This window comes from Alosa pseudoharengus, unplaced genomic scaffold (genome assembly GCF_046254945.1).
Source record: "Alosa pseudoharengus isolate Yale_2024_CS ecotype anadromous, Long Island Sound unplaced genomic scaffold, YU_APseudo_1.1 YU_APseudo_1.1_scf_10, whole genome shotgun sequence".
Lineage (NCBI taxonomy): Eukaryota > Metazoa > Chordata > Actinopteri > Clupeiformes > Clupeidae > Alosa > Alosa pseudoharengus.
Genome location: NW_027468565.1, coordinates 17580803 through 17599314, shown reverse-complemented (window position 1 = coordinate 17599314; position 18512 = coordinate 17580803). Strand labels below are relative to the sequence as shown.

The window sequence follows — 18512 nt, the reverse complement described above, 5'->3', positions numbered from 1 at the left end:
CAATTACAGTAACGGCAAAAAACATTTGACACCTTTTCAAAATACTATTCCCATTGTGCATCAACAGGGTTATTGTACTGAAAATGAACTAAACCGTGACTTCAAAACCGAGGTACACACCGAACTGTGATTTTTGTATATCGTTATACCCTTTTAGAATATACTGTATGTGCATAACCTGCAATGGTGCTGTTGTTTCACACCTGTTCGTGCCTATTGTGGTCTGTGGTGGACAGACATGAGGCTACATAGTTCAACAAGATGAAAATGGATGATCACAATACATATTTGCCATATCCAATAATTCTTTTTGAGTTTCAGACCGTATCTTGACAGTGGCCCTATATTATTGTATGGAAAACAACATGTGTTTGGTTCAGAGCACTGTAGATAACTTTGTAGGCAACCTACACAGAGCCGGTGAAGAGGTGACTCTCTCTCCCTCTCTCCAACCTCCCCGCTCTGTAACACACTACGATGTTAGCATCTTTAGGTGTTTTAGGTATAATTTCATTGTGACCTTGTGCCTAAAATAAATGACAAGTGTGTTAATTACGCAATCGTTAGCACATCCCGTATATTCTTTCTTAAAGCTGCAGAAGAAGACAGAACATTTTGTCTTGTATGTTCAGCTATAGAACCTTTAATTTCCCCCATTTGAGTAATGCATTTCACCTTTACACATGTTTTATAAGAGCTTTTCGAGGGAACTGAACTGAGGAGGAGAGATGAAGAGAGAGAGGCACAGGAGAGACTTTTTAATGAACAGTAGATGGTGCAGAATCAAGACTAGTGCTGTCAGCATCAGAGGTATTAATGGTACACACAGTCACAACAGACCATTGAGAATACTAAAGGAACATGAATTATACATGCCCATAAATAAAATATGAACATTAAATTAATTTGTCTCACCATTTCATCCCCTTTGTTTATGACAAACATGTCTCCTGTCTATGAAAGTGGCTTCACAGTAATACACAGGGTACTCCACATCTAAAGTGGGATTCTATGCACAACTGAGCCATTTTGTGATGTTGTTATGCAAGGGAACTGAGTCTTTAGTAGCTCACGTTGTAGCAAGAGAGTGCTGTTAGCATGTCATTAGGTGGCACTAATACATCAGGCTTATTCTTTCGTGTCAAGTGCGTACAGTGGTATGCATAGTCCCAGTAGGTGGGCTCTCTGGGACACTAACCCTCCAACAGCCTCTGGCTCCAGCACTTAAGCGGCAGGAGCTCGTGAGGCAGTGCTTAGGTGATATCAATATGTTGCAAGGCTGCACAGGTATCCTACAGTGTGCAGCTATTGCCGCCCCCCCTGAATAAAAAAGCAGGGACCAGCATTTGATGGTTTGTTGGTATTTTCTTTGGCAATGCTAGTCTGTCCTATAGGACTATGTTAAGCTATAACATAAGCTAACATGCACAGTGTTATGCTGGTGACACTAAATACAACTAGACAGGTTATGCTCTATTCAGAATCTGCAAAATTCAGTTTTGAAAAAAGACCACAATGGCCTAGGATGTTTTTTCTTGGCATAAAACAATATAAAAGTAACATTGCCCAGTGAAATAAGCACAGATCAGCAAAAGGCTGATTCTAGTGCTGGAGTGTGTTGTTTCTCTGTGTTTCAGCATGGTATGTGGTAGCACAGTCTCTATCCCTCTGTCTGGGCTATGCGGGTGGGAGGCGAGATGTCTCATTGACATTACTGAAACTAATCTCCCTCTACTAACACACACAGTTCCCGCCTCACCACTTTACATAAAGGGAAGTAATGTTCCAAAAAAGTGGCAATGCAGAGAAAGCAATGAAAGAATAAGTCAAGGGCTAGGAGATAGCATTGTGTCTGTGTGTGTGTCTCTCTCTCTAACTATGTGTGTGTGTGTGTGTGTGTGTGTGTGTGTGTGTGTGTGTGTGTGTGTGTGTGTGTGAGAACGCCGACAGGAAAAATGACGGCGGCTCACAATCCCATCATGCAAAAACACAAGCGCAGCAGCTAACAGAACATCGCCTTGATTCCGGCACTCTGTCACAGAGATTGGTGGACTGTTCTAAAAGTGTATCAAAAAGATGTGGCACGGCATTCATAACATCTCAGGAAATAAACTAGTTCTGGCGGGGAGGAGAAGACAAAGTGAGCAGCCAGGAATGGAGCTTTATGCAAATGACGAGAGTGCAGAATGCCTTGTGCGCTGTGGTTGCGTGGCTTGCAGAGATAAGTGTAAGTAGTCTGGAAAGCGGTTACCATGGGGATGCAGGTGTAGTGGAGGAGAGGAGGCTTACCTGTACAACTCGCTGTTGGACCGCTTGCTTCCTGCCCGGGGTCGACTGGACCTGGTCTCACCTGTCATGCTTATGTCTGCAACAAATGAATGAAGCGGTCAAAACAGAACAGTCCTGTTGATCACTGAGTATCCTGTTTAGGTAAAAGTTGTGTGTGTGTGTTTGTATTTGTGTAAAAGTAGTGTCTATGTGGAGGTGGGCTATAGCAACTGTGTGAGAAAAGGTAGGAAGGTATGCAAGATGAGAGACCTAAAGGGGATAGACAAATGATGAGGAAGACAGACAGTCAATGTTGGAAGAGACGGAAAGAGAGGGACACAGCGGGTCCTGATAAATGAAGGCCTTTGGAGCCTAATTGCACTCCATCTGCCACTGTGAAATGAATTGCCTCCGACTCCCAAGTTTAATTCCTTCCCCCCTTTGGTACCTGCTAGTCATGACAGAATGCCCATCTACCCACCTCGCCCACCCAAACCCTTAGTTGTCTCTCTATTGCTTTCTCTCACCCACCCCCAATCTTCATCTGTATCCAGCATCTTCTCAAAGCTCATCGGACATTCTCCAAGTCTCCTTCACTGGCTTCTTTTTCCACCTCTCTCATTCACGTGGCTCCTCTCGCTCCCTCGCTATGTGTTTCAGCTGTCTGGGCGGCCGTGTTTGCTAGCGAGTGAACAGATCGTGTTGGGGAGAGCAGGGTGCATACAGATGAAGGTTCGAGCTCTGCCTTAGACCCCGTTTACACGAGCATGTGTATTCTTTATAAACGAAGACATTTCCCTACGTTTGAGCCTTTCATTTAGACGCAAACGGAGAATTCGTCCCGTAAAACGGTTATCCAAAAAAACTCCGGCCAAAGTGTTTTTTTGGGAAAACTCCGTTTATGCGTTTGGTTCTAAACTGTGGTAAACGGAGTTTTGGGCAGCCAACGTCACAGTATGCAACAGAAGTACACCAAATGTGCGACCAATGTTTACATTTACATGTTCTCACGTGCGACTTTTCAGGGTTCTGATTGGTTAATGTGAGCTTGAGGCTATCGTTAGACTGCCACTGTGGTTTGGCGTGCTCATGACAGCATGTATGTACACGGGTTCGTGTAAACACATTTAAAAAAAATGTGTACATGTCATGTCTCGTGTACATGCAGTTTTATTTGCAAACGTAGATGGCCAGATATTCGTTTAGGAAAATACCCTGCTTCGTGTAAACGTAGTCTCAAAGGAAAATTCTGGTATTTAGCACTTTGAGTCCCTTTTCTGGTTTGTTTTAGATGAACTAGAGTGGTGGACACCGAAATCTTGACGATTGGTCCTGTCTCGACTTTTCTGACTCGTTTTGAATCGCCTTTGACTAGTCAGAGTGGCTGCCTACAACTATAACTCTGCAAAACCCTGCCAGCGCCTGGGCGAAGCAGCTGCTGACACAATATCTGACAGCCTGTGTGTGATTCAATTAAACTGAGCACACAGCAGCAGTGACAATGAAAAACAGTATGCGCGTCGTCAAATTCCTTAAACATGTATAACTGCGTTCTGAAAGTCAAGGCGATTGGAAGTGACAGTGAAAACACACCACTCTTTTAGAAGTGCTCGCGAGTGACTTTGTGAGGATGTATTTTATTACTTTCGGTTGCTCTCCCTCTCTCTCTAAAAAGCGTCAGTGAGTAAGAGCCAGTCAGAGTCACTAGTGAACCACAAGCAAGGCGACAGGTAAAATAACATGAGGCAGGTAAATCTCCCTCTGAGCCAGACATTACCTGGCTGCAGCTTCACAGGAGCTCGATGAATGCTAATACTGGAGAGCAGACAGCCAGGGGGGCCAGCGTGCAGATTTCCACTTTTGTTCCCATCAGCCAGGGGACCCACCTGAGCTCTGTCAGACAACACCTCAAAGGGCTACTCAGCGCCGCCTCGCCAGACCGGTTTTTAGCACTTTGAGTCCCTTTTCTGGCTTGTTTTGGATGAACTAGAGTGGCGGACAATTTTGACGATTGGTCCTGTCTCGACTTTTCTGACTCGTTTTGAATCACCTTTGACTAGTCAGAGTGGCTGCTCACAGGCATGCTCAAACATGTCCTCAAACAGCCCTTAACATTCATTTTCAAAACTGTGCAAATCACCGAGTGGTTAGTGGTGTTCGTTGATTATTAAAATCAAATATATCGGCACAATGTATGATTTCCAGCCGTCTTATTTGCTATTGTGTAACTATTTTTTCAGACACCTCACAACCGCGTATAAACTTCCGCTCAATATTTGAGTCTAAAGCATAGACGGTGGCGCAGTAATATCAACGTGCAATGAGTCTTCCAACAGAAATCAATGGGATTTTACAAAATGGCAAATAAAACACGTCAGAAACTGTATTTCGCTACGCTACTTGTTTTGGAACATCAACGAACACCACTAACCACTCGGCAGTGTTGTAGTACTCGAGTCCGAGACCCGGAGTCATTAGCTAAATTCAGTGTTGGGAACGTTACTTTAAAAAAGTAATTCGTTATAGTTACTCACTACTTGTTCCAAAAAGTAACTGAGTTAGTAACTGAATTACTCTATGATAAGAGTAACTCGTTACCAGGGAAAGTAACTATTTGCGTTACTGTTATAAAAAAAAAAGTTGCTATATGTCAAAGAATTTAGATTTTTTGAGCAGTTTTGACCAGCCAGTTGAAATGAGTAGAACAGACAGGTGTTTGTAGGCTACATAACTAGATATTTATTAGACAGATAGATAGATAGATACTTTATTGATCCCAAAGGGGAAATTCAAGATATTGCACATCGACAGACGGTTGACTTCAGCCTGTGTCATAGGTTTTTGTTGTGAGGCAGAAAGAGCTAGCTTTTGCTGCTTGGAGGACCTTGCTCCGAGTCCTTCTTTGCTAGTGGATGACGAGCTGTTATCTGTGGTGGAGGTATCGGTGTTTTTGGCCACTAGCTTTAGATGCGTGTGTGAGATGCTTCATTAAATTAGAGTTGCTTACAACGGATGACGACAAAGTCTTCGCTCCTGGACATAATGTAGGCTACACATTACATGCACGTTCTTGCCTTGATGAATTTGAAGAAGTGCTTATATCTCCACCTTGAAAATGCCAACTTTTCGGATTGCTCCGGACCTCTGCTGTTTCGTCGAATCTCTATTTTAGCTGTTGCATGTGTGTGTGTGGCACGTGTGCTGGCAAGTGTGTAAAAAGGGTGCATTCAGAGCACCTCGGAATGACAAGGACCGCCCCCATGGCTACTTTGTTTTTCCGATAGAAAGTGCTTTGCCATCGAATGTGTGACAAACACGGATGCCACAACAAAGGTTAAAACATACACTCACTAATCCTAAACAAACAACTGTATTTGCTTAAAATATAGTGTAAGATGCTCGCGAAAGAAAGATATGCAGCTTTTCAAGTGATAAAAAGGGCAAATTCCCAAGTTCACATTCAAACTGTTGGACATGAAAGGCCACATGGACTACAAACGAACTACAACGTGACGACAAAAGTGATGACGAGCCCCTAACTGGGCAACTCTGTTAGCAAAATCTAGCCCCAGTTTCCGACCTCTGACTCACACATTACGTGACGTGAATGACGCGGAATGATGATGTTTTCACTCGGAGAAAGGTTTTTCCGAAGCCCATGAACGCTAGGTAACACTGGCTTTGATTGACTATCATGAAACATGACTCTGCCTTAAGCCAATCATAATCGCTTACGTCGTTATTAACCCACCTCCTCACTAGCTGTGAGCCAGGGTGCGTTCGGATTACACAGTTTATTCAATCAATGCATAGTAACGCACCGCATTTAACGTCCAGTAACGTTAAAGGATAATTCCGGTGTGATTTTGACCTAAAGTGTGTTGAAACACGATACCGAGTGTGGATGTATGTCTCATAGCTCACCCTGGCTTGTCCCCTGCACTCAGAAATCTGGCGCTAGTTAGCCAATGCTACCAACACAGTGTTTCGTTGTGGTGCCTCGGGCATCGGCCTAGCCATGCAAATAAATCACTGTTTTACACCATTTACAAGGCTCAAAGTAGCTCCATACTTCATTGGTAGACTTCCGAGGGCCTTGACATTTAAAACGAGACATAGAGAACTTTGAAAAAGCACTGGTAGTTTATTTACAAGACGATTTATACAGACAGTACCTTAAGGAATTTTACAGTTCGACGCCATCTTGAATTCAGTCACGACAAGTTGAGCGACGAGTACGAACGAACAAGTATGATAAGGGATCAGATTCCAAAAATAATTCCGTGAAAATGTATGGATTCCAGTTGCTGCTACTGGAAGCAACTGAATCCATGCATTTCCACTGAATTATTTTTGGAATCTGATCCCTTATCATATCTGTTCGCTGCTGGATAGCTGATCATCGTGACTTGGTGAACAGTGTTTTTCCTGACTGATGCGAGAAGCGAGGTTCCATTCATTAATTTTCATTTGTGGCGTGTCCTGCCGTGCTTCTGTCTGTTAATTTGCAGCAGGCTATTATCGGATCGAAAGAAAAATAAACTAAAAGTTTTCCCGATGAAGATATAGCATAGGCCTACTTCTTAATTTTGGTGTCATAAAATTTAGAAGCATAACATTAAATTGCCTATAGTAGAGTGTCCATGTAGAGTGTCAATGTAGGCCTACGTGTCTGCGCAAGTGAAACTGACAAACTGAACCTCTCGTGGGTAGGCCAGAAACAACTATAAACCACGAATGAAGTGGATTACTAAACTGTTAAAACGAGCGATTTGATAGCCTAATCCACTGCACAAAAAAAAAGGAAATAGCAACTTGTTCTATTTCTAACAGGTGAATATCGTAGCAAATAGTAGCCTATGGCGATGGCAGCTTAAAAAACATTTATTTCACTCATCTCGCTGAAATGAACGTAGAATGTGGCCTGTTGCGCAAAGAAATTAATTAGGCAAATGATCTGCATCTCCGTTAACCGAAAGCTATTTTTCATCTCCATTGTTGACGTGAAATAGCCTATGTCTCCATAGTGTCAGTGAATTGATAACATTATGCAGTTGCAGGTAGCCAGTGTTCACGTCACGGGAGTCAGAAAGAAGCTACCAAGACGGGCCCTGCTCAAAAATAGAAAATTACACCAAGGGGCAAGTTCTATTGGCAATCTGTTGTTCAGGACATCAACTGGCATAAAGCTTGGCTTTTACCTTATAAATATTGTATCACTAATAAAATTAATAAAATTAATTAATAAAATTAACTTCAGAATTCTTCATAAGGTATATCCAGTGAATGTTAGGATAGCTAAATATGCAGATGTCAGTGCTATTTGTTCTTTTTGTGGTAATAAGGATGAAACACTGCAACACGTTTTTTTTTATTGTAAGGAAACCACATTGTTTATCAACAACTTATCCAGGCATCTTTTTGACTCCTACTCTCTAACTATAAAAGACGTTTTGTTTTATTATGAAAACCCTGATAACAGCTCACTTGAATATGTTGTAAACTTCCTTATTTTGCACTCTAAATTTTTTCTCCATAAACAAAAATGGCAGAAGGCACGACCTTCCTTTTGTGCCTTTAAGGCAGAAGTAAACCTGCTCATCAGTTCACTCAGAGTGGTTAAAGACAACAGAAAAAATGACAGACTCCTATGTGTCCTTCACATAGTATGGAAAGACTGATCTCTTCCTCTCATTGTACTCATAACATATGATTTGTATTATGTCTTGTATTTATTTTCTCTTATAATATTATTTATTTTATTTATTTTTGTTGATGTTTTCCTTTTTGTCTGTGTTTATACTGTCTCTCATTTCAATTTTTGTATTTACTGTTATTGCATTAATAAAAAAATAAAATAAAAAAAGATGGGCCCTGCTCTGTTTCTGTCCCTCCCAAACTGCGCTAAATGTGTGTGCTATTTAACAGCCAGAATTTAAAAAAAATGCCCAGGGGAGGCCCTTTTATGATCCACACTACATCTTACAAAATAGGCCTAATCCAACGTCCATCTAGCTCTTGTGAAGTATGAACTTCTACAACACTGCCTACAGAGTACAATTGTCAGCAGTCAGTAACAGCATTATGTGACTTAATGGCCTGTGTGATTGGGATGTGGATTGCTCATTTATTATGAGTAGGCCCATAGGCTATGGTATGGCTATGTAATGGTATTCTCTCCGATATAATAAATACAACACATTGGGTTTGGCAAGAAATTTGGCAATACTACTTTCACACAAGTGATGGCACCCCTGCTTGGAGACAGAAGATTGTCCGTTTTGCTTTTAAGGATTTTCATCTGCAATGGGAAAAAATGGAACGACATGTAGGCTATGCTTACTTTAGTGCTGGACTTGGACTCGAGTTGATCAATAGGGACTCGACTCGGACTCGACGTGGATCAATAGTGACTCGACTCGGACTTGACTCGGATGAGTAGTGGACTCGACTGGGACTTGACTTGGAATTTCTTTTTAATGACTTGGACTTGACTTATACTTGAACACTGGGGACTCGATCCTGGACTCGGACTCAAGGCATAGTGACTTGATTACAACACTGCCACTCGGTGAGTTACACAGTTTTGAAAACGAACGTTAAGGGTTGTTTTAGGACATGTTTGAGCATGCCTGTGAGCAGCCACTCTGACTAGTCAAAGGTGATTCAAAACGAGTCAGAAAAGTCGAGACAGGACCAATCGTCAAAATTGTCCACCACTCTAGTTCATCCAAAACAAGCCTAAAAACCGGTCTGGCAAGGCGGCGCTGAGTAGCCCTTTGAGGTGTTGTCTGACAGAGCTCAGGTGGGTCCCCTGGCTGATGGGAACAAAAGTGGAAATCTGCACGCTGGCCCCCCTGGCTGTCTGCTCTCCAGTATTAGCATTCATCGAGCTCCTGTGAAGCTGCAGCCAGGTAATGTCTGGCTCAGAGGGAGATTTACCTGCCTCATGTTATTTTACCTGTCGCCTTGCTTGTGGTTCACTAGTGACTCTGACTGGCTCTTACTCACTGACGCTTTTTAGAGAGAGAGGGAGAGCAACCGAAAGTAATAAAATACATCCTCACAAAGTCACTCGCGAGCACTTCTGTGTGGTGTGTTTTCACTGTCACTTCCAATCGCCTTGACTTTCAGAACGCAGTTATACATGTTTAAGGAATTTGACGACGCGCATACTGTTTTTCATTGTCACTGCTGCTGTGTGCTCAATTTAATTGAATCACACACAGGCTGTCAGATATTGTGTCAGCAGCTGCTTCGCCCAGGCGCTGGCAGGGTTTTGCAGAGTTATGAGCATGAAAAGACATGGCCCCTGCAGACAGGGGGCCGGAGCTGGCATGGCCTTGATGGTGCTTTGCTCTGTGGAGGACCATGAGAGAGCTGGAGGAAATGGCAGCTGGGTAACTGGCAGAAATGAATTGAGTCATGGGATGGGAACAGCGGCTGAAATCTGCCAAGTGCCAGGGTACAATTAATGTTATTTTCCAAAAAGAGAGAGAAAAAAGAAAAAGGCAAGGGATCTGGTTTTAGCAGCCTGACAAGCTGTAGTCTGAAGGTGAGCTAATTGGGGGTTATTAAATGAAGAGAGCATCCACAATCATGCTCTTCTATTTTAAGAGCCAAGCAAGGTTAGACATCTCCAGATGCACTGGAGGATTTAATATATAAACACATAAGAACATTATATCTGAAAAGCTGTGGAGTACTCTCTTTCAGTTTCTCCATATTTTTCCATCACTCTGTGCCATGTTTCTGGCTCAGTGGCTCTTGGCTCAACCTCACAAGACCACAACTCTCCTGGAGAGGCCCCACTTCTGACGCCTGGTGGCTCACGTCCAAATAAACACAACTGACTCGACCGCTCAGAGCTCTGCAGATCATCTGCCCAGTCACATATCTGAGGTGTATTGTTAAAGCTGCATAAGGCTGGCTGTCCGCACCCTCTTGGATCTGCGAAATACTCAAGCCCAGTCTCCAAATGGGGAAGGAGGGGGAGTTTTTGGCAGTGGCGAGCAGTAACTCTAGTCTTTGCGTCGGAGAGGGCCATGCAGGGCGGCTTAGGCCGTGCAATTTCCTGTTGAATCCGAGCAGCAGATCTGCAGGCTCGCTCTGCTCCTCCCTCCTCAGATCCACTCCGGGACCCACAGGCCGACAGCTAGTTTTCCACCTCCTCACACCGTGCCCAGTGAATATCAATATCAGATACAGAGCACATGGGGAGTTGGGAAGGGGGGGGGGGGGGGGGGTGGATCGTTGCTGCATGCAGACCTGAAGGATGCCTTGGTTAACAGCAGTGGAGTGGGAGAGAGCAGAGAGAGTTGGTAGCCCAACTCATCACCTATTGACTCGCGACGTGGCGGTATCGACGGGGCGGCTCCGCTGTTAATTCGGCGCGGACGGCCGAATGCCCTGGAAGGGGATAAGCCAATTCATTTGCTTTTGTTTTGGATTGATTCGGTACGTCTCAGCGATTCCTGTGCTCTCAGCAAACCGTCTCGGGAGTCAGTCAGCTTTCATAAACAGTAATGGCCGTCAAACCGAGTCCGGAGGCGCCGTATGCCGCAGCGCTGTCACTGTCCATCAGGGCCACGCTTACGCATCCCTCTGCCTGGCCTGTCCAGCTGGGGGTCTTCACTGGCGCGCCTCTCTCTGCACTTAGGAGCACCCGTGGCGCCGAGGGGGTTAAAGGGAGTTGATTAAAAGCATGTATGGCGCGCCAACATTTCAGCAAGCTCCACCTCACACGCAGCACTTCAAACATGGTGTAAAAGACACTTTTCGAGAGGTAGTGGAGGCCAACCACAAATAAACTGACATTTACACATGAAGCTTTTAGCAGGAAAGGTTGACTCCATGTGGAGGCTGAGCAACATTGGTTCTATGTGGGATTTGTCAGAAGTTGTCACCTACAGGCATATCTACTGTGCACTCCTCCAAAGTGCTTTCACAACATCAGCACCTCATTTGACAGTTTCTCCAGTGTGAGAGAAGGTAAGCAGATATGCATGCTTAAGTCACCTATTTGGGCAGGACTCATTTAGTATTTGGGCTATAAACATTTCTTACACGTCTACTTTTTGAAACCCTCTTATTCTGGAATATTCCAGAGACAAAAGATGAAATGGTTGCGTGAGCACACACTCCATCTGGATGCACCTCTTAAGCCTGTGTTCTTGTTCAGCACATACTGCACTTGTTTTCCACTCCAGTCCTGGGGCGTCTCTGGTGCCAGCCATTTGGAAAATATTTTGTGTACGAGAAAAAGATTTCGTACTGAAGTACTGTTGCAGTGCTCTCAAGAGCGGCTGGAGATTTGGGGTCGGGGGGGTCGGGGGTAACGTTTGGGTGCTGCATATGGAGGGCTGAGTGGAGAGCTGGCAATCTGTGATGCCTGCTCATGCACAGGCTCTCCGCCGGAGAAAGTGCAGCACACCTGTCCTCTGCAGATGTCAGGGGGGATGAAAAAGCCCTGGAGGCTTCCTCTCTCAGGAAGCTAATCTAACACGACGCCATTTGGGAGCTTGGAATGGCCTTGTTATTGTTGTAGTTATTTTTTTGGCCATATCATTTTAGTCAAAAGAATGTTCTTTATAACAGACATTATTTAAGTGCATGCTCAGACTTGTCTGAGCCGGGAGGGCTGTTGCGGGAAACTGGAGCACAGAATGTAATTGCTGCCTGTTACGGACGAAGCTGTCAGGTCCACTCTATGCAGAGGTCCCGCAGCCCAGCTGAAGGAAGGGCACATGGGAAGGGCCAGTGGCCATGGCCAGCGGCCAGATGAAAATCCCATTGTGATGGATACAAGCAGGCAGGGTGATTACTGTACTTTATTTATCCGCTTCTGCCTGCTCGTCACACGTAGACAAAAGGTATAGTTACCTGGTAACCACAAGCATAATATTCTAATGCATAGACAGACACATATATCATAAGAACTTTCAAAATATGAATAATAGTCACATATTCCTAAAATTTTCTCATCTTTAAGAGATGCTGTTATTTTAAATTGAGCAAAGTGCTTTGTGCTGTTTCTAGTCATTGTCTCCTCACTTTTATAAATCAGTCACATTTTCAGGCATTTTCAAACAACTTGTGAAGTAATAGCTTTGGTCATCTCCAGCTAACCTCCTCTGCAGTGATTACAATTAGACACATTGTAAGCGTATCTACAGTCCTCACTGAACCTATTCCACATGAACAAGCAAAACAGGTTTAGTATGCAAAGGCTTAAAAAGTAGACACAGTGAGGGGAGTATGAGAAAGGGGTGGAAAGAGAGGGGGTGGAAGAAAAGAGAGGAGAGTCTGCTATACTTACGTTTCACACTGTAATGCTCGCTCCTGAAGAGGGTCATACCAGTGGAAAAACCGGAAACTCACCAAGAGGCTGCCGCCAACCGCGGAAAATCCTTCCCTTCTGGACCTTCCTTCAACTCGGACAGAAAGAGAGGGAAGAGCGTGAGAAGGAAAGACACGGAGGGAGAGAGAGAAAGAGAGGACAGAGAGGAGACTGCTAACAACTGAATCAACGCTTGTGCTCCAAGAACTGTGCTGGCAGGCTGTACCATCTCTCCCACCACTGCACAGAAAGAGGGGGGGATGAGACATTGGGCCATCCCACTTTCGCTCTGCCAGGAAGGGGAGAGGGGAGAAAGAGGTTGAGATGGAGCAGGTTCATGCCAGTTCCTCATAATTAAATCAGTCCAGTCTGATTGTAAGATGTGCCTCTGGCCCATTTGGACTCATTTCTTGAGGCCATTCCAACCTCTGCTATGGAGCAGACTTCACTTAACAATAATCTTCACTATTTTTACCTCACAGGCACACACTTACACATTCACACACACACACACAGAAAGAGAGAGAGAGAAACCAAAATTACTTCTCTCAACTCAGCTGTAAGAGGCAAGTGTAGTAGAAACACAAACACTCCAGGCTTGTCCTTTGTGCCCAGGACATATACAAACATTCTCTTCCACACACACACACACACACACACACACACCTCCAACTGGCTGTAAAACCAGCCTCCGTGGATGGCAAAGTTAATGAGAGTGGGCATCAGAGCTGTTTTAATGAGAAAACCACTGGAATGATTACATTTAATCCAAAGCTGTCCTTTCCAATTAGGCCCTAATGTTATTCAGACACGCACAGACTTATTGTCTATCTCCGCTTCTCTCCCCAACCTCCCCAACTTCACTGTCATCAGCCCTGTAATGGCTTCCGATTAGGGGAAACCTTTGTTGCAAATGATGCATTTTAACACTGCCTGTTCAGTGCGGCTCTGTGGCTGACTCCTTTAGTCAGCCAGGCTGGATAAAAGCGCTTCCGAGCCAGAGGAGCTCTCGCAACTGCCCACTGCTGGTGCAGCCCACTCGCATCCGCCCGCCTCGCAAGCTCTAAAATAAGCGTAGTGCGGGGCGTGAAATACCATTTAAGAAACTGCTGATTGAATTAGCATATTCCTTAATGAACCATGACACACCGCTGTCATCTTTGATTAGAGCGCTGGCAAAGGCAACATCCCTATATGAGACCTGACAGTGTTTGAACCCTGTATCGACGGAAGGCATTTTACTCTCTAGCCAAGCCTCCAGCAGGATCAAAGAGGAGCAAAGTGTTGCACAAATGGAGGCTTCCTGCAACACACAGAGGCAACAACATGCTAGTGCAGGTCAGCGGCACTGTGCAGAATCCCATTAGACGAGCCTGATGGACCAGGGGCTCGCCGTAAATGGCAGAGTGGTCACCTGGCGGTGATCGCGCCTCAATTAGTGGTCAAGCACAGGCTACAGGCAAAACCTATAATATCATTAAGTGTTCTGCTGCTGGCCAGCAATTTGTTATGGTTTGGGAGTTGAGTGCAATAAAACATAGTTGTTCAGTAAAATAGTGTGAGATAGCCTGAGCAAAGCACATAAAATATCCTTGCTGCAGCTAGAGACCGCTCTGAAACAGATTTCCCTCTTTTCCACCGGTGGCAATTTTAGCCTTATGAGCATGAGAGGGAACAAATGAAAAATAAAATGCATGGTGATTCACCAGGATGACATCGTTATCCACTAGTACTGTTTGATGACCACTTTACAAAAGGGCCGTGGGTGGTAATAGATCTCTGAGCTGTGGCGTGATTCTGACAGCACCTCATTGCCTTATAACCAAGCCTTTCTGACCCAGCTCCAAAAGTCCTCTAATTAAATGTCAGAGAGGAAGAGGATGTTCAGAGCTGCCAGGGCCTTATTATTACTAGCTCTGTGTGTGTGTGTATGTGTGTGAGAGAGTGTGACAGTGTGTGTGTGTGAGCGAGTGTGTATGTGTGTGTGTATGTGTGAGCGAGTGTGTGTGTGTGAGCGTGTGTGTGTGTGTGTGTGTGTGTGTGTGTGTGTGTGTGTGTGTGAAATCCAGTTCCTCCCATTAGGATGAGGAAAAGCCTCCCTGTCTATCCCCATGCCCAGTCTCTTGTACTGTCAGAATAGTGGGAACAATCTCTGAAACACAAAGAAGCACAATAATGTTTAACAGTGTCAAAATAACACTGCTGGAACGGGATTGTTGATGGTCATTAAGATTGCAGAGATGAGCAGTCACTGACCCATTACCAAGGGGATTTGGGCTCAATATCTCTGCCTTCAGCTGGGCTGGACACACAACCCAACGGCACTGGCAATGTTTGGTGCATGGGTAGCTGAGCTAGGGATAAGATCCCCACCAGGGCAACAGCGACTCCCGCTGCTGTGGCCATCTGCAGGTGGCCGGCCTGGTGTGGCCTTAAGTGCGTGTTCCAGCTCCCTGGGGAAAGCCACCACTGTGCGCTGATAAGAAGCAGTAGGTGGTTCCATGTGTCCTGGAGGAGGCAAATGCTAGCGTACAGCAACAACAGGGAACAGCTCAATACACAAGGAACGGGCAACAACTCAAGAACTAAATTGGGAAAAAGGGGGGATGGAGGTTCGAGGCAACAAAATGTATCCAACATTCGGTGAATAGTGGATGTGTTGTATACGTGCATGATCTTGTGTGTGTACGGTAGGTGAGCACGGTTGTATTACTGCATATGTGTGTGCACACAGTCGCGTAGAAGTCAGAGAGGACTCCCACAGTTCATTACCCAAGCTCAATAAAGGTGTTGGATCCTTAAATAACGAGAGGCCACGCTTCCCGCGTTGGCATAATGCACACACTTTAATTGGTTCGTGCCCTCCTCTCTTCGCCTGAATGGAAAGCCATTTGCAAAACATTCATTTTCAGAGAGGGCTGCAATTGTCATCCCTTTTTTTACAATGGCCGCCTCCAAGGGAATGACATTACGTGTTGCCAGATTATACTGAGTCCATGTCCAACTCTGCGGCAAAATACTGACTCCATTATAATAACAATTGTGGCTAATCCTTCTGTCACTGTCCTGCTGCCAGCCACCTTAATTCTTGAGTTTTTGTCCACCCTTATCAGAGGAGCTTGACTGAAGAAGAGGCGTTGGAGGGGAAACTTGTGGCTCTCTGTTCAACCCTTGCTGAGCCCTGCTTAAACCTATCACACACATGCATGCGCACACACACACACACACACACACACACGCACACACACGCACGCGCACGCACACACACACACACACACAGACACAGACAGAGAGAAAAAGACACACACACACACAGAGAAAAACACTCACTCACATACTCATGCATCAGCATGTACACAAAGATAAATGGGCTTATGTACACACATAAGACATTATGACTGTAAATATGAGCACTACACTGGCATAACATAAACTTATATGGCATTTATAAAAGATGAGAAAGCTGCTCATCAACTGAAATATGGTTCATGACACTCCTCTTATCAGCATTAAGGAGATAAATGTCATCTAACTATGATATCACTTACATAAGATGAAGAATGAAGATGAAGAAAAGGCTTTTACGTAAGACCCTTAAGTCCACCTCCGAAACTACAACCCCAAATCAGAAAAAGTTGGGACGATGCGTAAAATGCAAATAAAAACAGAATGTGATAATAAGTCTTGTAAAATATAAATATAAAATAAATATTTAGCAGCAAAAAGGACATAGACAACATATCCATCCATATGATATTAAATCAAATGTGAAAATGAAAATTTGGACTGTTTCATGGAAAATATGTTCATTTTGAATTTGATGCCAGCAACATGTTTCAAAAAAAGTTGGGACAGGGAATGTTTACCACTGTGCTGCTTCACGTCTTCATTTAACAAAATTCTGTAAATGTTTAGGAACTGAGGAGACCAGTTGCTAGAGTTTTGAGAATTAAATGTTGTCCCTGATATAGGATTTCAGTTGTCCCCGATATAGGATTTCAGTTGCTGAACTGTATGGAGTATTCTTGTAGTCATGTTTTTTATTCCATGATGCACCTAATATGACAAATCTGGACTGCACACAGGCCATTTTAGCACCTGGACTCTTACTCTATGGGGAAATACTGTTTAAATATGTGCAGAATTCATTTTGGCATTGTTTTCCTGAAATATTCAAGGTCTTCCCTGGAGAAGACATTGCCTGGATGGCAGTATATGTTGCTTAAAACCTGTATACACCATTCAGAATTGCTTTGCCAAATGTGGAAGATGCCCATGCTGTAGGCACTAATTCTCTTCCACACCCTCATAGATCTGAGGTCCAAAAGACCACAGCCATCCAATATTGTTTTTCAGCTCTTTCCCTTGTTTGCAAAGATTTCTCTGGATTCTCTGAATTTGTTTTCATACGATTATATCCTGTAGATGATGAACTCACCAAATACTTCACAATTTCATGTTAAGGAGCATTAAAATTACATTGTTTCATCAGTGCACACAGGTTTACACAGAGTGATGAATACCCCTACATCTTTACTTCTAAGAGATCCTGCCTCTCTGGGATGCTCTTTTTCATACCCAATCGTGCTGCCAGTTACCCTAATTAGTTGCCAGTTACCCTAATTCCTCCTTTTGTTTTCTTTATCATCACACAACTTTCCAGCATTTTGTCACCACCGTCTCAACTTGTTTTGAAACATGTAATGTTGCTGGTATCAAATTCAAAATTAACATATATTTTCCATGAAATAGTAAAATTTGTCATTTTCAACATTTGATATGTTGTCTGTGTCCTTTTTGCAACTAAATATGAGTTTAAGAGATTTGCAGATTATTACATTCACATTTTACACAACGTCCCAACTTGTTCTGATTTGGGGTTGTAATGTAATGCACAGGCACCCATGGCATGCTCACAAACACATACGCAGCTGCATGCTCATCTGCTTTTGAACCCATTCCTCTTGGTCTGAGCCTCTATCTGACTTTCATCTTGCATCCAACACAGTACAATCAATACTCCATTTGCAGGTTAACTGCACAAATGAGGTCATCAGTATATTTCACCCTCGCTCATTTGCTTGTGTGGGGGTATTGAATACTAAGGAGCTCTGCTGGAAGCACTCTGGATGGAGAACGGGTTAAACACAGTCAACACATTGTTTTCACGGTCGATGCGGGCGTCTAAGCATTAACGAGCTGCAGAACAGTTGCCCTGTTCTTACATCATTGTTTATGAACTGAGTGAAACAAAGGGTTTAGAATAACTCTGAGGCACATTGTTAAAAAGTCTCAATAAAACACAAATGTGGCCCATAAATATCTGCCATGGGCTAATGCAGAGCTCTCTGGCTTCACATAAAGATCCCTATCTTAGAGGAGCTACTGAAGTAAAAAACAAACTTTGCTGTTAAAAGTCTGGGGAAACTGGGGTGAGAAAGTGTGTGGTTTCTGAATGCCAAAGCAGCAGTTTATATGCCAAATCTCTTTAAACAATTTGGAATTAAAACTAATATTTGTCCCTGTTGATGTAAAAAAAATTGGTCAGGAACATTTGTCTGTAAAATGTGTTTGACTGTCTCTACCCACAGCACCAGAACCAATATACAAATCACCCATGGCTCTCCAGACTAATGACTGAAATAATCTGACATGGCTCGAAATGTAAATAAAGTAAGACTAATTGAACTCATTTAGTTATAGCTGAGAAACTGACAGTAGGGCCCATATAAATGGAATTCATTGCACTATGTTGCCACCTTGTGGTTCCTGCCGTTGTGTTTGGCTGGTAATGCTCAATAAAAGTACTACTGGGACATGAGGTCCTTCCTCTGAAAAAAAGAAAGAAATTATCTATTATTCTAGAACTTAAAAGATCCAGAAATTAAAAATGTGGTTGGGGACA

The 18512-nt window shown here is 43.8% G+C and overlaps 1 protein-coding gene across 5 annotated transcripts in view; it reads right to left on the bottom strand.

Annotated features, from left to right (window-relative positions):
- Nucleotides 1-12803, bottom strand: part of LOC143102540 (RNA-binding Raly-like protein) — a 45523-nt gene extending 32720 nt beyond the window's left edge. For 3 of the 5 annotated variants that reach the window (XM_076266196.1, XM_076266213.1, XM_076266221.1), the window contains exons 1-2: nucleotides 12587-12803; nucleotides 2290-2365 (exon numbers count right to left, since the gene is read on the bottom strand). In XM_076266196.1, the coding sequence (XP_076122311.1) occupies nucleotides 2290-2365; nucleotides 12587-12623 (113 nt within the window). In that variant the 5' untranslated portion in view covers nucleotides 12624-12803. The remainder of the gene's footprint in view (nucleotides 1-2289; nucleotides 2366-12586) is intronic. The other 2 variants (XM_076266205.1, XM_076266230.1) reach the window with 1 other exon arrangement.
- Between the last annotated feature and the right edge of the window lie 5709 nt (nucleotides 12804-18512).